At 39.0% G+C, this 26,457-nt stretch overlaps 1 protein-coding gene across 5 annotated transcripts in view; it reads left to right on the plus strand.

The window, feature by feature from the left end:
- map3k7 (mitogen-activated protein kinase kinase kinase 7) overlaps positions 1-25,720 on the plus strand; it is a 69,595-nt gene extending 43,875 nt beyond the window's left edge. For all 5 annotated transcript variants that reach the window (XM_036147133.1, XM_036147130.1, XM_036147134.1 and 2 more), the window contains 4 exons: positions 5,275-5,356; positions 6,134-6,195; positions 6,388-6,503; positions 24,176-25,720. In XM_036147133.1, coding sequence (XP_036003026.1) covers positions 5,275-5,356; positions 6,134-6,195; positions 6,388-6,503; positions 24,176-24,356 — 441 coding nt within the window. In that variant the 3' untranslated portion in view covers positions 24,357-25,720. The remainder of the gene's footprint in view (positions 1-5,274; positions 5,357-6,133; positions 6,196-6,387; positions 6,504-24,175) is intronic.
- Positions 25,721-26,457: the final 737 nt, after the last annotated feature.

The raw sequence follows: 26,457 nt of genomic DNA on the forward strand, positions 1-26,457 counted from the left end.
TGACGCCCTGATGTTTACACAGTGTGTAAACAAATGTGTAAATAAATACCTGTTTTCATGCTTATATATATTTTTTGCCTCTTAAACAAAGATAGACATGGTATTGCGCATAAACATATAGATTAATAAAATTGTACATTTCAATTAAGTCATAAGTTTTGTTCATTTCTTCACACTCTCTCTCTCTCTCTCTCTCTCTCTCTCTCTCTCTCTCTCACACACACACACATCTAATTCTGAGCTTTCACACCAACAACAATAATTTCTTTGAATATTTTTGCTTGCTGTTTCTATCCATATTCATAGAGTTTAAGCCTGGAAAAAGGTTTTAAATTTCCAGGTCATTCCAGTCTTACACTTTGCTTGCAACTGGGCAGGAGCTTAGTACCCTGAAAGAGACTGTTTAGTAACTCCAGGTCCTTCGTTTGGCAACGTAATTCAGCCTTAGTTTGTCAAATACAGAGAAAACAAATTAATAAGCATTAAAGTACGGTTTATGGGTTGGGGTTTCTGCAATGGTATCAACGTGTAAAAGCTCATGTTCAGAACCAACCTCTGCTTAAAATGGTGATCTGCACCAAGTAATCTACTTTCAGCAGTTATCACCGGTTATTGCACCGTAAACTGCAGAAAATACGGGCAGAGTTGCTCTGTCTGCCTTTACTACCGTCGGCTCCTATGGCGGAGGAATATCTCAGCTGGATACACTCAAATGTAGGTAAGCAGGGGGGAGAGTTCTGTGCGATTCCGCCATAACAACGCAGGGGAGAATTTAGGTTAGAGGGAGTCTGATTTAATACACAATTTGTTATGATAACAAGCTGAGACACTTTTACTTCAGCTTTAAAAGTCTTTTCATCACTGGCTCCAGGGTCCAATTTTCCAAATTAGAGGGCTCTTTTTCGCATCTTCACATCCAGATGTTATCCGGTCACGTTATCCGGTCATGTTCCAGGGGGGAGACAGTTATCCCATCTCGCCTCTCCCGACCACCGCCGTTAGCTTCTCCAGCCTGATGTTCTGTTCATTCATCGCCTTTGTAATTGCGTCATATCCCGCTGGTAGTCTGATAAAAGCCGAATTCGCCACCAGCAGTTGTTGAAGTTGTTGATACATCAGAAATCCTCCACATCCAATCAGAAGAAATCCCAGAATCATAAATCCAAATATATATACGGGCTGTATATAACCTCAGCCTTGCACGTATTACATACTGCTTAAGGCATGTCTTCTTTTGAAATTGTGAAGAACGACCAGACCGCTGACATGGCTTTCTGCTCCTGCTATTCCTGGCTGCGCAAGTCACTATTACGTGATCAAACAGCTTCTGCTCGTTCGACCAATCCCCTGCCCTCCCTCCCGGAACACAAATGTCAACAAGCTGGAAATGAACAGCGGAAGCTAACATCGGCCCACTTTTAGTTATTGGGCTGATGCCAATTGCTTAAAAAATGACTAACATCGCCCAATGCCAATGTTAATGCCGATATATTATGCATCCCTAAAGATTAGAAATCAGGAACCGAATCTTGGTTTTCTACTTGCAGCCTGAATAAATGAGTTTGGAAGTTTTTTTTAAAAAGACATAGGTCAGTAGTGGAGGGTAGATCCAGAGGGAGCTGGTTCCAGAGTCTGGGTGCTGCCAGACTCTGGGAAAGGTTGATCACTCCAATGTTAGGACCTGGCCTTTTGTAAATCTCATATAAACTGGTTTAAAGACAGTAAAGATATGTAGGCGCACAAAAGCTTTGTAATGCTTAATTAGTAGTTTCTGTAATTAAGACAAATAAGGAAAAGGAGGTTGAAGAAGAAAACTAATGACATCAGTATGCTCATTTTTGTCTGTTAAATAAGTGTCTTTGTGAAACTGCTGCTTTTTATTTTTACTACATGGAAAATTCTCAGAATATTAGTTCAGATTCTGGTTTTTGTCCAGTATGTCTTGAAAAGTGTGCTGTTATTGTTATAGGGAAATCTTAATACAGAAGCTGTTATTTCTGTCAGCATTTAATTACATTAATTTCCATACTTGACCTATAAAAGTCTATCTGAAGTTTATTTAACTGTTATTTATAACTACAAAGAGAAGGCATATTTTAAAAATGTTAAAATTATAAGTCTTTAAATAAACCGAAGTGTTTCAGGCCTGGGTCAAGTGTTCTGTTTTTTGTAAATTAAAATATGGTCACTCTATTGTAAATCCTATTTATAAATTCAAATTAGTTTGACAGTTAAACTTTAACAGCATGAAAATCTGGATTCCAACAGTAGTAATGAACAAGTTTTAAATGGGCCATGTTTTTCATAATGACTGACTACTACTTGTCTTAGTTCTCCTGTTTCATAAATGCAGTGTTCTGTTTTAAATTCATGTTTAGGCTGTGTGCTCTCCTACACCGGTGCCTATGTTCCACCCTTTATGGGGAACATAGGCACAATGATTTGAATCACGGTCAGAGCAACATCTGGAGATACTATAAAAACTCAAAATTAGCAATTGTGTTGAAACATTTTAGTTGCTTAAATATCATGGCTAACTTGCATGGGATTGATTCTAGTTGGTCATTGGCAAAGTCATGTAAAAAAAAAAAAAAAAAGTAAAGGCACCAAAGTCTCAGCAAGAGGGCTTGGGTTTAACATCTGGACATTTATAAAAACCTTTATTGTATTTTAAAATGATCTCCTGCATTTTTCGGACTATAGGTCATTCTGGAATATAAGTGGCATCATTCAAAAAATGTTCCACAAAAAGGAAAAAAAACATAGAAGTTGCACTCGACTATACGCATTTATTTAGACATTTATTTCACACAATCCAAGAATAAAAACTGATATTTAATCTTGTAAGACAATTTTTAAATTACACAGCTGCACCCACAACCAGCTGAATAACGTGGAACATACCTGGGAAGATGAATTGGGTAAATCAGCAACTCCGACCAGCGAGGTTTTATCCAGTGCATTTCAGCGTGAAAGTAGGCCTGTCACGATAATCAATAAATCAATTAATCGCACGATAAATAAAAACTATCTGCGTCATTTAATTTATCGTCTATATCGTCTCTGCCTGTGTTTTTCTGTTTCTATTGATGACGCTGGATGAAAAGGCTTAACTCCGGTGCTATCCACTGACCCCTCCCCTTCCTAATTTTTTTTAGGAAGGGAAAAATGAGGAGGGAGGAGGAGTGGACTATCGCATCAGGTAGTCAGTCAAAGAATCCTTTGATGGCAAACTTGGCCAAAAAAATACATGTGTATTTGTGCAACAAGCACCAGTTCAGAGAGAATGTTTGGTACAGCTGGACACATTGCTACTCTTGCTCGGAATCTGTCTGACTAAAGTAGTTACAGATCTGCTTAAAGATTGTTGAGGCATCTAGTCTTATTTAAGAATCTGCTTTTGTTACTTTGCATTTTTTTTTATAAAATGGCAGTTTTGCCTATCTTTTTTAAAATCTAATGATATACAGACTTCATTATCTGTACTCTTTTGGTTGAATGTAGTTTTTATTTCCACCATGGTTTTATCTTGTGTTTAGTTTTTATTCAAGTGTATTTTTAGTTAACAGAGACTAAGAGTCCATTTGATTTTTATTTCTCGTTTTATTTTGTTAACCAGTTCCAGTGTAAAGTGTGTTTATCTTTGGCAGGAAATCGCAAACATTATTAAGTAATTTCCATTAAATCAGTGCAAAAAGGTCTTCAAACAATATTACCGTTTATCGCAATAAGTTTTGAGACAATTAATCATTCAGAAAAATTTGTTATCGTGACAGGCCTACGTGAAAGCCCGTTACGCTGACAGTTATCAAAATATGCCTAAATTAGACCGTGAGCATAGCGGTGCTGTGTTAAGCTAACAGTACGACACGGATGTTTCAGAGCATCATAAAGCTCACGTGTATCAGCTAAGTTGTAAACCGCACAGATACCAAACCTGTAAGCTAGCGTGAGCTGTTATTAGCTTCACGGACAGCCCAATAACAGGGTTCTGTCGCGATCTGGGTCCTTTGAGCTGCACCACGCAACGCTGCTCTTCTTCATCCGGCTGTTTATCCACTTCAGTGGAGTCGGACTGAAGAGACTTTTTTTCCCCGTCACTGCAGTGTTTTTTTGTATTATGTTGCCAATTAGGGAAAAGAAGCAGTATATTGTAGTTTAACTGATCTGCAATCCAAGCATTCAAAACTTTAGGTTAAGGCACTAACCTAAAGTGCCTCCAGCACCTGTCCCCCAGAAGCTCTATTACTTTATGCCAGTCTTGACTGGCAGACAGAAGTTACATCTGCTCCTGTTGGGAGGGAATTCCTCCCAGTATAAAAGCCCAACATCACCCAGGTAATCATCAGGTAAGCACACCTCTTCCTCGCTCCAGGCAAGGAGGGTGATCTGGTGAGATACCTGATTCATGTTTCACCTGCGTGATATTGGGCTTTTATACTGGGAAGAAGTCCCTCCCACGGAAGCATATGTCACTTCTGTCTGCCATGCAAAACTGACGTAGTGTAATAGCGCTTCTGGGGGACAGGTGCTGGAGGCATGTCCCTTGGGGGATGCCAAAATGAATGTTGAAAGAGAGCTCATAAAACACATTTGTTTACTCATTTTATGCTTTTATTTAATTAAAGACTCCAGAATAATGCTCTCAAACTCCAATCCTTGATGTCCACAGTGTTGGTTTTTTAGATCAGTTCCTGGTCCAGTCCACCTAAATCAAATGCCTCATTTAGCTGCTGAGCAAGCAAATCAAGTATTTTTTTAGTTATATACCATCATCTGATCTGTATTTTTTTAATCAAGTTATAATTTAACTTCATTCAAACGAGCTATTTGTTTAGAATTGTTACCATTTAAAGCCATGTATCAATAAAGGACATTTAGAGCCTCTCGCTGCTTTCCCTGTTTGGGAGCCAATGTTATTGTCATAGTCAAGACTTCTCAGTGTTCAAGGTGTCTTGAAAGCAGCAAGTAACAAATAATTCTCGAAGACCCATAAAGGTAAAAGCCTGTGCAGGTCAGTGTCCTGTGAGGCATTTGATATAGTGATATGTGTGAAAAAAGTTTAATCACCCACCTCTATTCTTCCTATTCTAAATCAATCAATCAATCAATCACAGCATGAGAATTTGACTTATATGAGTAACAATTAAAAACACAGCCTGTTTCTTTCTAATGTCTTTGATTAACTATTTATGTTAGTTTACAGTGGCATTTTTACCTCAGTAGTTGTGAAAAGGTTCTATTATGAATGAATGTTTTTTTTCCCTCTTTCAGGAGAGCAGGAACAGCAGCCGGTCCTCCAGTCCAAGTGTGAGGCCACCTGACAAGCTAAATAGCAGAAGCCACGACCCCACAGGTACCCTCAGTGCATATACACATTTTAGCATTGTATCATTTGAACTATACACTACTTTGTTGTTGGTTTACCACTTAAACATGTTAAAATACATTATTATAGGTGGTTGTAACAAACCATATTTTTTGGACCATAAAAGGTACCGGATTATAAGGCGCATTAAATATTTTTCCCAATTGTGTAATATCACTCCAGCCCTCCTGAGAGGGAGAGTTATCCATCTCTGTCAGGAGGACAGAGTAGTTGGACTACACTGCCCTGTTTCTAACATAATACCAAAATAAACTAAACTTTTATATTGAATTATTGTTGCTAGCGCGTACTCTGCACAGCATGAATGCACTTGTAGTTTAGACATTACAGTCAGGCAGTCTTGTAGGCAGCTCAGGAGGCCGATCAGGTAGTGACACAGTGTACCATAGTGCTCCGAATATCCATTGAGCAGAGTGGCTTTGTTCCTTACCAAAGTCATATTTACACATTTTAACAGATATTTGAGCACATTATACCACATAGAATCAGTCAGTAAGCACAACAAATACAGTAATCATATATAAAGCGCATTTGAGAAAATGTATGATTTTCTCAAATGCGCTTATAGTCCGAAAAATACGGTGATAAAATGAGAAAAACTCCAGAGGTTTGAATACTTTTGCAAAGCACTGTACATGTCATTTTGGAGTGAGTTGGAATATGCTGAGGGGGCTAAGGGAATTGCTTTCTGTCCACAGATGTTGCTGAGTAGTCAAGCAAAACAAGTATCTTCTCTGTTCACAGACACTAACGGCTCAGACAACTCTATTCCCATGGCTTATCTGACCTTGGATCACCAGCTGCAGGTATGTCACCCTTTTACCTGCCAGCTCTCAGGGAGGGCACTGCTTCATTTTAAATGTTTGCTGATAGCTGGTGTTAATCAGCTGTAGTCTGCTGCATTTTTCTGTTTTCCAAGCCTGTATCTGATTCATTGCATCCTTTACTATTACAAACATGCACTTTAATACGTGTACTCTGTACACACTCTCTCTCAGCCCCTTGCTCCCTGTCCAAACTCCAAAGAATCCATGGCCGTGTTTGAGCAACACTGTAAGATGGCCCAAGAATACCTGAAAGTCCAAACAGAGATCGCCCTGCTGATTCAGAGGAAGTAAGTAGCGGCTGTTGGGATTGATGTATATTTGTGTCAGACGTTTAAATTTCAATACAGTACTGAAGCAAGTAAATGTATATGACCATGGACTGCAGAACGCATTTCAAATTGGTCGGGCCCATCAGGCAATACTTACAATACCACTACCCATCACATACGCACGCGCCCGCATACACATAAAACACCAGCATCCCCTTGATCACGCAACTGATTTGCGTCACATGACACAAGACAACCCAATCCGTTTTTGGACACCAGAATTTATTGCTTTCTCATAGGCTGTGGTCCCTGAGCATAATAAATATGTCTGCCATGTTATAATGAAAATCGGCACCAAATCTTTATTTAACTTTTTTTTCTGACGTTCCAGCACACACGCCCCGGATTTATTTCCACTTACAATCATTATATTACAGCTAACACAATATTTACAGAATAAAAATACTTTAAAATGAAAAGTCAAACTCACCCCTGCTTTAAATATTCCCGAAAAAGTGTCTCCGTCTGTCATTATGCTGGATGAAGTCCCTGGCTATCCTCAAAGCATCCACTGTGGTCAAAAGATCCCTGTGTGTGTGGGCGCATGTCAAGCTATTTAGTCTTTTCTGGGTCATTGTTGATCTCAGATCCCGATCCCGGTTCCGTGGTCCGTGTAAATGACAACTTTATGTACCCTAGCAGTGTGTGATTTACAAAAAAACAGAGGGGGGATCATTTCAAAAGTTAGCTAGCAGGTGCTCTTTCAGGTAGCTAGCTAGGTCCAGTAGGTTAGACTATTGTTTTTAAACTTGCGCCATCTACTGTCGGGACTCGGGAGTGGGTATTAGTTTACTTTAACCGCTTTGAGCAGAAAAGGAAATAATACTCTTTAAAAACAAACAAAAAAAAATAATTTACAAATGTGTAGGACACAAGACATGTATTAATATAAATCCATAATATTCAGGGGTTAAAGCAAAAATAATCAATTTGACTGAAATTTTTTCTAGTCAGCCCATATATTCCTGGGCCGTGGACGTCATGCCACCTTAATAACCTCATTTGCTTATTGTGCAAAGTCCTCTTTAAACAAATCTGGTAGTTCCATTGACAATTCCTGTATCTTTCCCACCTTCTAGCTTCAGAGCCTTGGCACCATCCTGAACAGCTCTCTCCATAATCTTCTTCACTTTCCACATCCATAACATCACCTGGTTAACTTTCATATTTACAGCATCAAGCAAGTTCTTCCTTTGCACTTTTGCCAAACTGGTCCACTGTCCACTCACCTTTCCACTTTACAATTTCAAAACCCTTCCCTCCTTGTCCCCTGGAAAACCCTCCATAAACTGCAGCTAATTCAAAAGACATCAGCTTGCATCATTACATCATCTTCTTCACACCTGTAGATTAACTCCACTGTCACATTCAATATAAATCAATTCTATGATCATACAAGGCCAACAACAGCCATGGACAAAGAGGGACACGTAACCAACACGACACAGATTGCACATTACAATAATCAGTCTCTGCTTTGCCTGTTATTGCTCACCAATCAATTATCACAACTCATGAGTTAATAAAAAGGCATTAACTTTTTTTTAAGTTTATAAAAACGGTTATATTTTAGCCCAGTGACATGTCCAGGATGGACTCTGTGTCCCCAGCTCTCGCTCATTGACTGCTGGAGATGGTCAACAGCTCCTCCACGACCCTGTGTTACGTCAAGCGTTTTCCAATCAGATACGGCATGACGTAACACCTGTACGGAAAAGCAAGTATAGAAAATCCATGGATGGGAGGTTCCATTTTTAAAAAGTTTAATAAAATTGCTTAAAGTTTATCAGAAAAAACATAACTTGCTTTCAAAGAACATTAAAAAATGTTATTAAACTTCTGCAAAGTTAAATATTGTTTAAGGTAATCTTGGCTGGTTTAGCTTGTCTGTCTGGCAGGTGTTTTTGGGTTTGAGTAAAATGAGTCCATAGATTCACAGGAGTCTATTAAACATGTTTCTGGTGCGACTCGCTTCGCATCGCGCTCCACTCCGTGTAAAAATAACAAATGACTACAAAAACTCTGAGAATCGCCTTTCTCTGGTCTCACACAATTAGAAGCCGTTCTCCAGTCCATGTTGTAGCTGCAGTTTATTTGTTTATTTTTGATGTAGTTTCCTTAATAATCTGTATGCATCAAAATCCTTGTCATTTTATTTAACGAGTGTCCTGGTTCAGCTCCTCATGAGGTGGAGCTGCTACATACTGACTGACAGCTGCTCTGACTGCAGCTCTGCCTTCTTTGTTACAGAAAAGCGCGTCATGCTAAATTAACCAAGCTAGAACGTTACTCTTTCAGTTTTAAATAAAACATAACAGTGAATCATGAGGAGATCCCTGGTTAGTCGCTGCGTTTATCAGCCAAAGTACTGGAAGTGAGGGAATAAACACTGACAGGAGACATGGCCACAGGTGGAAATAATTCATTAATTAGCTGCAGGAGCAGCAACAGACATACTTACCGAGGGAATTTGTTGTCAGCTGTTGTATCCTCTGAACTTTCTTACCTGCTGGTTTACATAAATCCAAAGAAAATCTTTGACCATCGCTACTTTCATTCATAGCATCTGTGGTCAGTTTGAGATGTTATTCCAAAAGTTAAAATGATTAAACACCGATAAAACTCAGATGGGAGACCTCCACGTTGCAAAGACCCGCCCTACTCTTTCTGATTGGCTAATGTCCTGGCTCTGCCAGATTTCATTGGTTGAGCGGAGCTTCTGTTTAAAATCTTGAATAAAAAGTCTACACAGAACATTTTGAGCTAATTTTCCAAATGACGGAAATCTGTCGCAGCGACGGAGAACTTTAATGATGATATCACTCATTCAGATCAGAGGGGGGAGGAATGTATCCCCCCCAGGGATAAAACATGAATGACCAGAGGGGGGGATGTCACAACCAGAGGGGGCGAAAATCCCCCCCATCCCCCCCAGCAAATCGCACCCTGTACCCTAGGTACATTGATTTGTAGATATATAGTATTCGTGGATTGAAAATTTTATAAGCAACACAGTAATAAAGACAAAAAACTGCAGTTGTGCTCCAGTCGTTAGAATTGGACTAAACTAGATTTTTATCCTAGAACTGTCTGTGATCCGTCACACAAGGACACGTGTGACCGTGCATCAGATAGTGTGTCAGTGTTTCCATGTGTGAATGTACTCATTTCTCTACATGGTTGTAAATTTCTTGCTCTGTAATGTTGAACCACAACAGCTTCTCCTGTAACCATTTGTTCCCTCTGAATTGACTTGTTGCGCTGAGAGCAGCTTAAAGGAGCCTAGTTACGTATATTTTGACCATAAAAACAAAACAGAAAAAACATACAAATTTTCAAGTAAAACAACATGCACCAAGTGTTCGTCCTTTGCACTGGGTCCCATCAGCAGACGTAAATGTTGTGCCATCTGCCGGCAACAGAACTGTCAGAAAGCATGATGGCGACAACTGATGCAGCATTGCATCCTGGAATGCTTCACAGTAAAGTAAAAGCTCAGCGTGGTTTAAGACCAACCTGATCTACAAGGTTTGGGTTACTTACTCTTTTCACACCTCCGCTGGACGTTGCTGATTCACTCAGCTCTGTTGCTTCTCCTTGTTTCCTCATTGCGCACATGCACAATATCGTACTTCTGGTCACATTTCTAGTCTTGTTATGGTAAATATACACAAAACAGTTTTGTTTAATAGCAAGTGGAGCCAAAAAAAGTGTAAAACAAAAATACAATATAATAACCCAACAAGGTGCAATAGTTTAGTCAGAAAACCTTTGTATGCAACCAGGGAGACCTTCTGGCGTAGTCACAGTACATGACTAGGCCCCTTTAAAATAGCTTTCTAATAAAAAACAACACGGTGTTTAAAATAGGGCTGCACAATTAATTGCATTTGCAATATAATCACAATTTTAAAAAACCCAATTTCCAAATCGCAGAGGTCTGCAATTTTTGGCTATGTAACAATGGGTAAGACACATCTTTTAGGTGTCGGCAATATGTTTAAAGTAGAGGTGGGTGATACTGGGAATTTTTAATTGATCCGATACCAAGTACATACAGGGTCAGTATCGCCCATATAGATATGTGTTATGGGAGTTTTGGGTGGAATTCTAAGCAATAGTAACTGAGTTCCCATCTTTACTAAATGACGAGACGGTGGTATGACGTTCCAGCACTTTTATTGAGAAACAGAGCAGAGATTCACATAGTTGGAAAGTAATAGCACCCCACGGTCCCGCTGCAGTCTGCGTCTGCCCTGTCTCTGCCTGCCTCGCTTTTTGGGCTTCCCCTAACACTGCACCGTGGCCTTCCCATGAGACAAAACAAAGACAGTCTATCATAATTAATCAGTATCCTCAGCAGCTGCAGCATTTGGCCTTGCAATCAGCAAACAGTGGATCTTATACACAGACATCAGGTCTCCAGGCCTCCTCTGTCCGAGTGGTGTGAGGCCATAGTGACTTCAGAATAATAATTCTTATAACATTCCTCTCTTTTTTTTTTTTTTTTGATGATGGCGTCGTCAGCATCAAGACAAAACAAGATGACCCATCACTTGAAAATGTGAACAAAGCACAGAGGAACCATTTCTGTAAACTCGTAAAGTGGGACCCAAAGGGTTCCCGTGTTGGAACCGGGCAGTGCTGGAACTTTTAATACAGATCAACATGAATGCTTCATAGAGCTTTAACACACAAGATCAAAGATTTAGCTTTTGTCCACAATTTAGGATTCATCTAATTAGGTAAGGCCTGTTTTAGGTACCTATGCGCACATTATTTTAAAATTACATTAGACTATGGTAAGCTAAACCCTGTTCATTAACCAAGGTCGAATCCGTCTAGTCTGACCCACCCTGAATACCCTCCAACTCCTTTCTCCACTCACCCCTACGATGGACAATAATCCACCACTCCAAACTTACAACACCAGGAGCAAAGGCAGGAGAGGTTCAGTGCGGGCAGGGGAACCCCAGAAAAAGCTACCCCTAGGGGGCAGTAAAAACTGGCAAGGCCCCCCTCCCAGGGAGATCTGCTCTCGGCCAATCTGAGCCTGAAAACCCTGTATTGAATCTAAGTGTTATCATTACCAGCTAATATTAAAGGATCTTTAGAGCCAATCCGATCCTGGTTCTTCCTATATCAAATCAAAAGGTGCATAAACCATAGATCCTTGTGTGTCTGAAGCAAACAGTTTCCATTTTTTACCATAAAACCATATTGATCAACATGATGTAATATTAAAGTGTAGATCTCATAACACAAAAAAATCAAACATGTGAGTCAGTGGAACAGAGCAGTTAAACAAACAGCAACACAATATGAGAAGAGTCCTAAACGTCAAGAACGCAAAGTTAAGAAAGCCTTCAGGCCATTCAGGCACAAGGCAGAAAATAATCTAATCGCGCTTAGAGTCTCTTCAGGTAACTCCTCCCGTTGAAGAATAAGGAATCAGAGTTCTCTGGCTTCTTTATCCCCAGTCCTCTTCTTGGTTCCTCCTCTCAGGCTGGATGATTGAGCTGGATGGTAATAAGCGTTCAGTTCTGGATGGGCACTGAGCATTCTATTTTGCATTTCTCTCTAATAAAACACTTTGTGAAGATGGTCTGCAGACACGAGTCCTTGTTTCCACTGGAGAACAGAAACAAGGTGTAATTAGTGTTCTTATCAAAAAAAACATTCATGTGTCATTTATTAAAACATCCTCCAAGCACTTTCACTTTCAAGATATTTCTGTCCACAATTATTTAGCTCTCAGAATTCTGCAATTTAATTATTAGTTAAAAAAGTAATCTTTAAGTTCAAATGTATTCAAATGTATCTGCAGTAAATAGTAATTCTTAACAGAATGCTTTTAATGTGTGTTTTAACTGTTGTTGTCTGACAGTTGAAGTTCTCTGCAACATAATTTCATCAACATATTCGTTTCATGTCATTTCCCATTTTATTTTGAAAACCCAACTGAGAAAAATAAAGCCTTTCCATGTGAAAGCCTTTTCCCTCTTTCTCTCTTTTTTTTAAAAGAAGAAAGTGAGGTGCTGTTCTGCACAGAAGACAAAATATTTATACCATGCTGTTACTGTTCAAGGACGCCAAGGTTCTACAAAACAAAGCAGTGAGCAGGAGAGAACAGGAGCTTTTGAAAACGTTCTAACATTGTTGAACAACCAAAGCTACTTAAGCAAATCCGAATTATTTCCCAAATTAATCCTAAAATAAAGTAAACCTTACATTGTGTACATTGTGATTATTTATCTATTTATCTTCTTAAACTGAGGATTGAGGACTTTGATTAAGAAGTTCTTGGATGAACGCGTCTCTGCGTTCCTATTTGTCTAGGCCTCGGTAATCTGATCTATGATCTATGTATTCTGAGTGCCTGGTCAGGAAGGGTTGAGGTTCTCCGAAGCTTTCTGTTTTCAGCAACCCTGAAAACCCAGAACCCTTTACAGTCAGTGTAAGGTGTCAGATGACATGTGGGACCACCTTGTCGTCCCTCTGGTTCCACCAGCTGTGTCAAGTCCACAGCAGCTTGTCCTGGGTGCCATGCCCCAGGGGTCTCCACACCCCCCTGTGTGGAACGTCTCTCATTGTAAGGATCTCACCTCATGTCCCGTTCAAGATGTTCTTTACACTACATGAGTTCCAATGTGGGATGTATTTGCTGCTTTGATGTTCCTCAGAGAAAACCTTCATTCATTGATATCACCTTCAAGCTGTTACCCTTTTATCATCACAGCCCCCCAACCATCCTGACCAGATCCAAAATGTCCCCATAATCTAATCTAATTAAAATAATCTTACTTATTTTCTGTATGTAAGACGATAACCATTAAATTATCCTGATCTAAAAGCCCTCAGGTTAACGGGTTAACTGGTTAAAAAGACTTTTGAGTTATTTGTGTTCTAGTTGAAAGATATTAAATCTCATAAATATTGTAACCATTGTACCCTGATGCTTTAATCCTAAATTTACCCATGTTAGTTAGTAGGATGTGTCATTATGCTAATTTTATTGCAACATTACCCATTTTAGCCAGTAATCTTTCTTTGTGTTTTATTGTTGCCTGCCAGAGTAGCAGAAATCAGCTTACACTAAGATGTTCATTAAATGAAATGCTATTTAAAAGTTCACATTACTCTACTTATATAGTGAAAACTAATGAATTCATTTATTTATTAAACTGTTGATATAATACCCACTTAATTTATTAAGTTGCTCTATGATTCCATCAAGTTACTTCTTTAAAAGTTTTCACCTTTACATAATCTTAATGTGTTTCGTAATGTGTGTTTTGTTTTAATTGTGTACAACAAAATCTGAAGTGAAATGCATGAAGTCGTGTCTGCAGAACTCATCTGTGTTTGTTGTCGAAGGTTGTCCGATGCCTCAGTCATAGTCCTTCAATGTCCATTTTCAGTCCAATGTCTGACTTAAGCACAACATTCTCCTTCCCTTCAAGAGTCCATCCTCCAGTCCTCACGCCTGCAAACAGAATGAATTCTGCCAGCATTTTTTGCCAATGAAAACGCTCCATAGGTTGAAAAGAAATTACAGCAAAGCAGTCACAAACATTTTAACTACAGTGTTCCCTCTAACATGACAAACATAAAAGAAACAAAAGGATAAAAAAAAAAAATCAAACTTTGTCTCTGACAAAATAAAACTCAAAACTGGATCAGGCTGAAGTCAATGACGTCACCTTTAGTCCTTGTCCCAAGGATCAGCCCCCATGGCACTGCGGCACTGTTTCTGCATTCTCTCGCATCTGAGAATGTCTAAAATGAGACTAAATCTCTATGTTAGCACAATCCTATCATATTGACCAGGTTTCTTTGCAAAGAAAAAGAAGCAGAAAGATAGAGCTGTTAATAGCAGAAAGCAACAAACATCTTTAAGACACCACCTTTCCTGCTGGAAGATCTGGCATAACTTGGTTAAAACTAAGTATAATTTAGTGTCCAAATCTGATTATAACTCCTTACCGCACTGCTAGCACTGTCTTTTCAGAGTCTTCTGTTGGCAGAAAGGTGGCATCTCCTTTAATCTGAAAGCAATAACTCAGAGAAAAACAAGAGTGTTAATAGCATGCAGTTAAAACCCTGGTCCCCTTAGTGTCACTTTAACGTGATGTTGTTCTGCTTTTTCTTGCTGATCCTGGGAAGGTATCAATCTCTTACCTTTCCTTTGAAACTTTGTTCAAAACACCTCCAAAAGAAAGAAAACAAAAAACGAAAGAAATGAACCAAAAAAAACCTAAAACAAAATAGTTTTCCAAGGAGCACAATTATGTCTTTTCCAATATGACATAGGTTTTTTGACTTATTACAAACCTTTTTGATATCCTTCTGGTCCTTTGACCATGTGTATTTGCTGTTAGTAATACTTTTATTCATATATACCTTTTCAATCTAAATTGGTCAAGTGTGAAACTTTAAAACAATGATTTTTTCCCTTTTAGTTTACTGAACTTCTAGTGTTTCTCTGTAAATGATAAGAGTTTTCCCCGTAAGCACATTGAGAAGGCTACCCAAAACAACCCAAGATTAGAATTAGAATTTAACCCTTCAGAAGCTGGCTTTATTTTATTTTTTCCCCTCTGACATAGTTTTCGTGCCCCAGGCCAGAACACACAGACCCAGCCTCGCCATAAACATTCAGATGTTTAAATCATGGTCAGATTTGTTTATCATATCTATTGTCCTTCTCAGGTTATACTGTCTCTCTGAGGTTCACCTCAGTTCAGCATAACTAATAACATCAGATGATTTTGTAACTGTTGACGCGTGTAACGTGGCCTTCTGATATTTTGACGCTTTTCAAAATTTCTCATTAGTTGCATTCAAATCCCAAGTAAAAAGAAATAAAATAAATGAATAGAAAACCCTTAGAAAAGCAACCATATTTAGTTCCATACAGTTTGTTCAAAGCACAGTTTTCCCTCATCTATTTAAATCAAAAATCTTGTATATCTAAACTTCTTTCAACTGGACTGGTTTGTGATGAATCATTATTATTATAAGCAATGAGATCTCAGTAATTTTAAATTGCTTTAGGGCTAAAAAACAAGTGATAGGATCTCAGCCTAAATTTGTAAAACAGTAAACTTAACAAGCTTATGTAAAGCTTATTACCAGTTCCAATTTCTAACAAAGCTGAAATATTTCCGTTCAAGCCATGTTAATCTCTCCGTGTATCAATTTAATTTGGTTCTGATATTCAATGTTAAAAAACAAACTTTATTTAAATCTCTCTTTTACTTTACCTTTTTGTTAACATAGTCCATGCTTAAAAATGTCATTTGAATTACGGAGCTGCAGTTCTCCCAAAACAAATGATCATTTTGAAACCATGAACAATAATTTTAACCCCGAATTAATTCACACAGATGAACGTTTAGTTACAAACGATACATACATATGTACAGTTACATACATACAGATACATAGAAACGATGACAATCAGACAAACAAACACGTGCAGGCCTGCTTTTTCACCATCTTAAATAGTTCTATGTTTTTCATAATTATAAACGCCAAAGCCGAAAGATGTTTTCAACGCGTTAAGTTCCCGCTTAGTTTAAAAGGTGGAGAGCGTGTGCTGGTTACGACCCCCCCGATGCTTCATCCACACGCGGTTTTACGCTTCAGTCCCGCAAGGATACAACTCTGTGTCTCGCAGACACTTGGACGCTTACCCATTTTTGAAAGTTATACGTCGTTATTAACAGTTCAGAACAGTTTTATCCACAACGGAAGTGCCTAATCGGTCCCCACGTAAACGCTTCCCCGGTGCAACGCCTTTTTAGTTTCGTTTCCGTTTTCTGTTTTTATTCATTTTATTCAATTTTCGCTTTTCTTTTTTCTCTTAATTTTATTTTTATTATTTAGTAGCAGTACTGCAATAAAATAAAATAATAGTAATAATAATAAATGTGAGAAATCTGCATGTTTAATCAAATCATTTCAAATCATTTATGCATGTCATGCTTCTGGGCCCCTACTTTTCAGCATGAAATCGAACGTCTCACCCTGGGGCTAGGCTTGACCCTGAGAAACTCTGCCTTTTACCCATTACACGGACTCTTCTGCATCCAGACTTTTTTTTTTTGTTTGTTTTTATTTATTTTATCCTTTTTTTGTGTTTTTATTATTATTTTCTACTCGTCCTTAGCACGATCGACCAACTAAAAATGAAAGGCCTCACATCTGATGTTATAAGAATTATAACAAGAATGAGGAATGTTATAAGAATTATTATTCTGAAGTCACTATGGCCTCACACCACTCAGACAGAGGAGGCCTGGAGACCTGATGTCTGTGTATAAGATCCACTGTTTGCTGATTGCAAGGCCAAATGCTGCAGCTGCTGAGGGATACTGATTAATTATGATAGACTGTCTTTGTTTTGTCTCATGGGAAGGCCACGGTGCAGTATTAGGGGAAGCCCGAAAAGCGAGGCAGGCAGAGACAGGGCAGACGCAGACTGCAGCGGGACCGTGGGGTGCGATTACTTTCCAACTATGTGAATCTCTGCTCTGTTTCTCAATAAAAGTGCTGGAACGTCATACCACCGTCTCGTCATTTAGTAAAGATGGGAACTCAGTTACTATTGCTTAGAATTCCACCCAAAACTCCCATAACAATTTGGCGTAAACGAACAAGATCTCCGACCGACGAGCGAGGGAGTCCGGGGAGAGGAGCTGCTTTGGCCGGCCCAGAGAGGTTATCCGGCCTCTGGTACCCCGAATGGATTTTCAAGGGATGTGGAGGAGCTCTTGGTCTCGGAGCGTCTCTGGGCATCGGCGCGAAGATCCGAACCTTTCTTTCATGAGACGGTAAGGGGATTATTTTCCAGCTCTTTTAAAAACAAACACAATTGGTCAAAAATGCTTGCAAGCTTTTAAATTTTAAACCCCATTTTAAAGTATACCTCAAGAAATTTTAAAATTTAAAACTGTAAAACTAAAAGGTAGTAAAAGTAAAAGCCAGTAGAAATAATGAATTATATTTAATCCTTAAGGCAAATAAAACAGGGTTCGCAATACCGAACGGTGACTAAGGTTTAAACATTAAACTAAAATTCTAAATTTAATTAAAATACGATTTCAGCTGAAATACGGACTCTCATGCTGGGAGGAGGATGGGCAGAATGTTTTTCACCTGGAGAACGGGTGACCGGGCTGAGCAGTTTGCAGCTGGTCCGTTAAAGTCCTCTTGTCTTGGTTTTGTGCAAGAGGCTGTCCACTTCTGTTGTGGATGAAAGCGGCAGGGATGCTTAAGTCCTTGACTGTTGCGAAGACGTTCGCAGCTTTGATAAGTGGGGACCCCGACCATTATACCAAAAAGCCGACCATCAGGTGTGAGGCCATAGTGACTTCAGAATAATAATTCTTATAACAATATGATACCAATATTAAGCTTGATGTATCATGAAACTGTTGACCTTTCAATGTTTTTGTGATTTTTACTTTATTATTACAATGAATAATAATAATAATAATCTTCATAGTGGGAGTTTTTCTAATCCACCTCCTATTATATATCTTTCAATCCTTATGTGATTTTGTCTGTGTTGTGTGCACTTGCCTGTTGCTTTAATTCTATAAATTTCCCCGTTGTAGGATAAATAAAGGGTTATCTAATGTTATCTTATCTTAAATAACACTTTTGAAATGGGATACATTTTTTCCAAGGTCTTAACTACACTTTCTGAGTGGGCTCCAGTAACATATGATGCATAATATCTACTTTGAAAGTTAACATGAACTGCTGCTGAAGATGACCACTCTTATCTACCTGGATGTTCTCTGGAGGACTGAAACGCCTCAGTTAGTGACGTCTGTCTGTGGGTCTGGGTCTGTCGGGTCAATGAGAGAAGTTTCGTCTCCTCTCTCCGTTTCTGCAGCTCGACGTTTTCTTGCTCATGGCCTTTTGTCTGCTTATATAAATTTATTGTTACCACTGCATTGAACTGCCTTTTTACAAACCATACAGCTTGCCGTTGTTTCCTTTACGGCATTAAAATATAGCCAAACAGCGCTTCTTTCCCCCTTCTCCATGGGTTTCTGCTCCGGCGGTCTCTCTCTCTCCGAGTCTGAGAAGTAGAGGTGGGCGGATCGATCCTGGTATTGATACTATCGAAACCAACACTGGGGTTGATATTGAACAATTGCTCGTTTAACAAGATCGATACTTTTTATTCTCTCCCGCACGCACTGACTGCAGCAGATTCACCAGTCTCCCCCTCTGTGTCACAGCACTTTGCTGCTCATCCTTTTCTCTTGTAACCGGCTTGCCCCATCACATGGCTCAGCGGCGCCAGCCAATCTGCACGCAGGATCAACCTGGCCCGCCCACTCAGCTCTCTCTGTACTCCACACACAAACAACCGTGCTGTTGCTCTTCAGAGAGAGAGAGAGAGAGAGAGAGAGAGGGAGACCCCCCGCCGGAGCAGAAAAACATGGACGAGAGGGAAAGAAGCACCATTTGGCTATATTTTAATACCGTAAATGAAACAACGGCAAGCTGTATGGCAGGTAAAATGCAGTGGAAACACAACAAATTTATATTAGTACATGAAAAACCATGAGCAAGAAAATGTCGTGCTACAGAAACGGAAAGAGGAGACGAAACTTTGCTCATTTCCCCCGACAGACCCAGATCCACAGACAGACGTCATTGACTGAGGCGTTTCAGTTCACCAGAGATTATTCAGGTAGAGAAAGAGTGGTCACCTTCAGAAGCAGTTCATATTAACTTTCAAAGTAGATATTATATGTCATATGTTACTGGAGACCACTCAGTAAGTGTAATTAAGACCTTGAAAGAACCCAGTACATATATCCTATTAAAAAGTGTTATCTAAGATAAGATAACATTAGATAATCCTTTATTTATCCCATGACGGGGAAATTTATAGAATTAAAGCAACAGGCAGGTGCCTACAATACAATAGAAGTTACATAAGGGTTGAAAGATATAATACAAGAGGTGGATTACGAAAAAAAATCTATCAACATAACAGTATTATTATTATTATTAATATTATTATTCAATTGTAATTATAAAAAATCACAAAAACACCAAAAGGTCTTGTATGCTAATTGGCTGGCAAAGCTGAGCCACGTGACTATGCAAGACAGTGACGAGAGGGGAGGAGCAGCAAAGTGCTGTGACACAGACAGGATGACAGACTAGTGCAGGGGTTTTCAAACACACAAACACAAGCCTTCCCCACACAGGTCCCTGCAGTAAATGCATCTTTCTTTTGTGTTCCTGGAATGCTGTTTCAAAAACAACTGATAGCCTAATATGTTTTTTATTGTATTTCCTTTAACAAAGTACATTCATAAAAAAGGCCTATTCATAAAATATCCATCCAAATATTTCCATCTTTCGCTTTTAGGAAATTCATAAACGATTGTTTTCAACAGCAGATAAACTGAACTAAACAGACGGCAATGTCAAACTGAACTCACGTCAACAGGAGAGGTCAACTGAAATAATAATAAAAAAGAATTTAACAGATGTCAACATATTACATATTCCGATTTACTCTTTTAGGCTAATTATACACAATTTAAACCTATTTCTTTCTTAACAACCAAGGCTAACAACAGCCAAACTTGTTTTTGAAGATGAAAATTTTTCATTAGAAAAATTTTATTAAATTAAAGTTAAATATTGTTGAAGGTAATCTTGGCTGGTGTAGCTTGTCTGTTTGGCAGGTGTTTTTGGGTTGGAGTAAAATGAGTCCATAGTTCCACAGGAGGCTTTTTAACATGTTTCTGGTGCGACTCGCTTCCACAGTGTTGCTTCACATCACGCTCCACTCCGTGTAAAAATAACAAATAACTACAAAAACTCTGAGAATCATCTTTCTCTGGTCTTACACAGTTAGAACCCGTTCTCCAGTCCATGTTGTAGCTGTAGTTTATTTTTTTTATTTTTGTCGTAGTTTCCTAATAATCTGTATGCATCAAAATTCTTGTGATTTTATTTAACGAGTGTCCTGGTTCAGCTGCTCATGAGGTGGAAGCTGCTGCATATTGACTGACAGCAGCTCTGACTGCAGCTCTGCCTTCTTTGTTTCATAAAAGTGCATGTGGAATAATATTTATTATTTTTATTTTACTTTTTCCGAATCAGACCCAGTCAAACTGGGACATTGTTTCATATTCCGACCCTTCTTCTTCTTCTTCAAAAAAGCGTGTCATGCTAAATTAGCCGAGCTGAGTTACTGGAAGCGAGGGAATAAACGCTGACAGGTTACGTGGCCACAGGTGGAAATAACTCATTAACTGCAGGAGCAGCAACAGACACGTTTACTGAGGGAAGTTGTTGTCAGCTGTTCTATCCGCTGAACTTTCTGACCTACTGGTTATATATCCAAAGAAACCTTTGACCACCGCTACTTTCATTTATGTCATCTGTGGTCAGTTTGAGATGCTCTTCCAAAAGTTAAAATGATTGAACACCGATAAAACTTGCTTTGCAAAGACCAGCTTTACTCTCTTTCTGATTGGCTAATGTCCCGGCTCTGCCAGATTTCATTGGTTGATTGCAGCTTCTGTTTAAAATCTTGAATAAAAAGTCTACACGGAACATTTTGCGCTCATTTTCCAAATGACAAAATCCGTTGCAACGACGGAGAACTTTAATCCCTGTATTACATGTTATGTCTTATCTGATGTATTTCTGATGTTTGGCACTGTTTTATTTTGTTTTTATGATCAGAATACATTTCTGCATCACTCCCTAGAAGCTGGAAAGAACAGAGACAAAAACACCTCACTTAGTAACTCTAAGTAACTCAAATACATATATTAGGCTAATACATTAAAACTTTTTATTTTCTTCAATCCTGTCTTCAATTATGTTTAGTAATTTCTGCCAAAGACTGCAGCATTTTGATTTAATCCATCTGAATGCAGTATTTGCAAGCCATATGCTGATTGGAAGAAAAAATAAAATAAAAAAGCCTGTCTGTGATTGACTGGTGGAGTGGACAGTTTTTGAAGTAGTGAGCGCAGAAACAGCCGAGCGACTGCACAGCTGGTGTTGAGCGTTGAATGAGCAGGTCCAGAGTGCGAGCAGAGATGGAACTGAGCGCGAGGACAGTGCACTCTTTTCAGAGTTGAGTGCGCGACAGACCGGGTTTTGAGTGAGTGCGTGTTGTCTCACTGTGCGCTTGGATTGGTTCCTGTGCGCTCAAACAGAAGGCACAAATATCTTCTTCCCCAGCACATTCTTTGCGCCTCCCCTGTCACTTTTTGGCGCTCCCCAGGGGAGGCACGCCTCACCTGTTGAAAACCACTGGACTAGTGAGTGTGCTGTAGTCAGTGCGTGCGGGAGAGAATAAAAAGTATTGATCTTTTCAAACAAGTATTGTTCAATATCAATACCAGTGTTAGTGTTGATGGTATTGATACTAGGATTAATCCACCCACCTCTAGTTTAGAGTAGATTTACCTCCACATGGAGGGGAAGAGAGTTGCAGCAGTGAGACGATCTTATTTTATTACTTGTTTTAGAGTTTATATAATAAATATGTTGGTGAAGATTCTCAGACATCCAGGTCATGATCAATCCAAAAAAAGGTAAAAAAAAAATAAAACAACCGGTCCTCTGTTCTGAAGCTGAAGACGTTTCGCTTCCCATCCAGGAAACTTTCTCAATTCCAAATTTCTGGAGTAGTGTGGAGTTACATACTTTATAGACTTATAGTCTTCAGAATAGAAGTCCAGTTGTTATATTTTTTAACCTTTTTTTTCCGGATTTATAGAAATAATACTTTTTTACCAGAAACTTGTAGGAATTTCCCCATAGCAATAAGTACTGGTCAAACTGTTTAATACATAAACTTGGTTGCACTCTGCACTTGTTGTTCAACAAAGATTGACGTCCAACTCAACTAGCTATCCTATTGAATAATAATTTCTGATTAATAAAAACATTTATATTTATTGTGTTAAATAGTCCTTGTTTATAAACATCTTTATGTACAGGGCATTTTTGTTGCCTGTGGTTAATGCAGAGAAAACTAAATTAAATCTCAATCGCAGTTATGGTTGAAATATATTTGCTAAATCGTACAGCCTTAGTTTAAAACGTGCTGTTTTAGCAGGCTAAATGGGCTTTGGTGTGCCTTCTGTTGGATAGTCAAATGCTTATACTTAGCTTTTAACTACCACTATTACCATCCTTGGGGAATAAGTAGAGCAACAAGCTGACAAGGAAGGCTAGCTCTTCTGGAGACACTTCTAGAACCTCTAGAGATGACTTTGCAAAGACGGATTCTTCATAAAATGAAGATGATTATGGACAACCCTGAGCATGTTCTTCATCAGATTGTACAACAAGAGTGTCTTCTGTCAGAGGTTCTCAAGATCTGCTGGAAGACAGACTGCTTACAGGAGATCTTACCTGTCTGCAGCCATCAGCATCTACAACGTCTTGTTGAAGAAACTCCTATAACTTGAGTTACACCAGCATTTAATTTCCCTTTGGGATTAATAAAGTATTTTTGAATTGAATTGAAATCTAATGCTAATTTTAATTACATTTGGATACTTTGGAAAATTTGGTTGTCTAGTTGATGACAGAATGACTGGTAATAATAATACAAACTGGCAACTGTGAAAACCTTAGTTTCTCTTGTAACGGTGTTATATTGTGAAATGATAGCAATAACAAAGTTATCAGTTCAAAGTCCATCAGAATTTAAACTTAAAAGATTTTCTATATTTTCGGTTTGACACATACTGGTATATATCACTTTAAGATTATTCATAAGTAAGGCAAAATTGTTGTGTCATTGATCAAAATTGGGATCATCACCTGTGGTATATATTGTGATGCTGTGGGAAGATATCAGGGTTCCTTTGAAGTCAAGTAGTCTTGAAAAACCTAAATGATCCAATTACATCGTTTTCCAAACCTAGATTAGTATTGCCCTCTGTGGTGAAGTCTGTTTGTTTGATTCATACGGGGGATCGGGGTTTGAACTCTGGCTGCACCAGAACACACTCACTCAGTGAGGAAAAAATGGAACCTAAAATGTGGGATTTCAGACTTTTTTTCTTATTCCATTATGTAAAAGAGTATAGCCTAACTTTTGTAAAAAAAAAAAAAAAAGAATTATAATAATAATTTCCTTTGACATAGATTTGCCACATTAGAATGCACACATTTTGTTAAGTTTCACAAACCAAATAAATATATAATAGATCATCATCTGATACCATGGTTTTACAAGTGTGAAGCCAGGAAATATTATTTAATTTAGGACCAACCGATCCATAGATTTAGAATAAAGCTGATCAAAGTTTGTCCAGAGGCCAGAGGGGAAGTAGTCCTTTAGCATACTGATGAATCAGAGACCAACTTCAGTGTTGTTTCAAGATATGTGAAAATAATGATCCCCAGATAGGTTGACCGTGCTTAAAGCATTCTGGAAACTTGAGCACCTTTGTATTCAAATATTCAGAATGTTATAAACCTGCCTTAGGAACATGAATCTGAGGCTGGAAAAGATTATAATTGTAAAAATGTGGAGCAACCCCCACCGCACAGCCCTGGGAATGATTTTGAATCCATTAATGCAGTGGGTCTGTTTGTGTATGCAGAAAGGAGCTCATCGCTGAACTGGACCAAGACGAGAAGGACCAGCAGAACACGTCACGTCTGGTGCAGGAGCACAAAAAACTGCTGGAGGAGAACAAGAGTCTGTCTACATACTACCAGAAGTGCAAAAAACAGCTGGAGCTGATCCGGGTGCAGCAGCAGAAGAGACAGGGCACATCATAAGGACACGCTGCCTTACGAAGTGCTGCCACTCCTTCCTCCTCTAGCTGGCCATCCATCATCGTCTCTCCTTCACTGCAACAGACTGTCCACCTCTCCTCAACACACATACACACAAACACACACGTCCCCATCCAGCATGTCCTGCATGTTGCATTGACACTCAGCGAGAAGATAGCTGTCCTTTGTACATACATCTGCACATCTCTTCAGCATCTTCTGTGACTATAGACCACCCAGTCCCTGCTCACTCATTCTGTTGAACTTAGAATCAGCTGCTGTGCCTCAGGACACATTGATGTCGGTTGCATCCACTGAGCCCGACAGCAGGCTGACGAGCGTGGCTTGTGTGGCTTTTTTTGTGTTTGCACTCAGGACCTCCGGACTGCCTTGTGAATGTGTGTTTGGAGGTCCCAGCAACGGCCAGACACGTCATACTCCTCAGAATGTGAAACCAAGACAGCCAATATGGCTAAATGTATGATCCGTCTGTGGCGTTATCAGAAGCTATGAGGGTGTTTCAAATGAGCCCTGCTGTACGCATTGGGTCCTTGTTATGCAAAACACATTTTCTCTCCTTGAAATGGACAGATCTTTCTTTAGCTTGTTTGTGTTCTCCTGCTGGACCCTCATACTAACTCCTGGTCACTTTTCACAGAAGTAGGAGGTTCTTCCAGCGTGTTCTAATCATCTGTTCCTTGCCTTCTTCCAGCTCCTGGAGCCAACACAAAGCTGTGGATTTCCTTGTTTGACCTCAGTATTGTTTTGAGTGAAATGTTTTGGTATCTTGTATTCAGCAGTTCATTTGGCGTATTAGGTCCTTTTTTCCCAGTAGAACAGACTTGAACTGGTGGGGAAATGCCCTTGCTGTCAAAATGGAGGAGGCTGCATCTGAGCGTGAAAAAACGAGTTTGGTTGTAGTTCACATGTTGCCTTAGAGGTTGCCTGCATTTAAGTGCTTGTTTTATGGGACGACCTTAACAGAGTAAGAAAGCAACGCATTTTTTAATGTAAAGGGTGTGGTTACAAATATTTTCATGTGAGAAATCCGTGGAATGGGTCTGTAAAGTGATCATGCCAATGTTTCCTACAAGCTTTACATGTACACTTGATGGACTTTTAAGCCTCTGGCATCCCCCAGATATGTTTGCACAGTCACTGGTTTAAGTCTGGTTACATACAAGTGACATTTTATTTCTTTTTTAGATTTGATTTTTAAAGTGACAGACTTAAGGAGTCTTACTTTTAAAGTTCCCAGTCCCCCTCATGAGATGGATGTATCACACATATGTAATTTAGAAGTGTTCCTACTTCATGTGAAAAGGAGATACGGAAAGCATTCTGAAATAAACTGAATGGTAAAAAGATGTCTGTCAAATGATTGTTTAGTCATTTCTATTTTACAAACCAATCATTTGTCAAGTCAAGTATGGAAGAACTTCTGCTGAAGACAGCAAAGAATCCCAGACTAGGTAGAGAGAGACAATGCTGTGTCAAACTTTAAAGAGTCTGTCCCCCTTTCAATTTCCTCAGTATCATCAAAATGCCCAGCAGATGGCAGCAATGTTGTTTCTTCCCATTCACAAACTGACGCTTTTGTTGATGGTGTCACTTCCTCATGTTTTGCATTAGACTATATAGCACCCTCAAATAAGAAGGTGATTATTCACAGCAAGCTGGTTCAATTTAGAGCTGCGTCCTTTAAAGCACAATGTTAGGAAACTGGAGAGAAAATGATGCTCTACACATCAAGAGGAATCCTACCTAATCTGGAAAAACATTCTACTGTTGTATAAAAAGACCTTTTGCAGAGTTAGAGCAGTATATTTTTTCATCATTAAGGAGAATAAAAGTAATCCTAGGTTTCTCCTTAGTACAGTTGCCAAACTTACCCAGATTCATAGCTCTTTTGATCCATCCATTCCCTCAGCTTTTAGCAGTAATGACTTTATGGAATTCTTAATAAATAAAATTGATTTCATTAAAAATAAAATTTTTGGCATCTTCCCAAACGATTACCTCGTCCTCAGTAAGTGTACTCTTTAGAACCTGATCAGTGTTTGAACTGTTTAGACCCCGTAGAGCTTTCTGAGCTATCTAAAAT

Source organism: Fundulus heteroclitus, chromosome 15, assembly GCF_011125445.2.
Source record: "Fundulus heteroclitus isolate FHET01 chromosome 15, MU-UCD_Fhet_4.1, whole genome shotgun sequence".
Lineage (NCBI taxonomy): Eukaryota > Metazoa > Chordata > Actinopteri > Cyprinodontiformes > Fundulidae > Fundulus > Fundulus heteroclitus.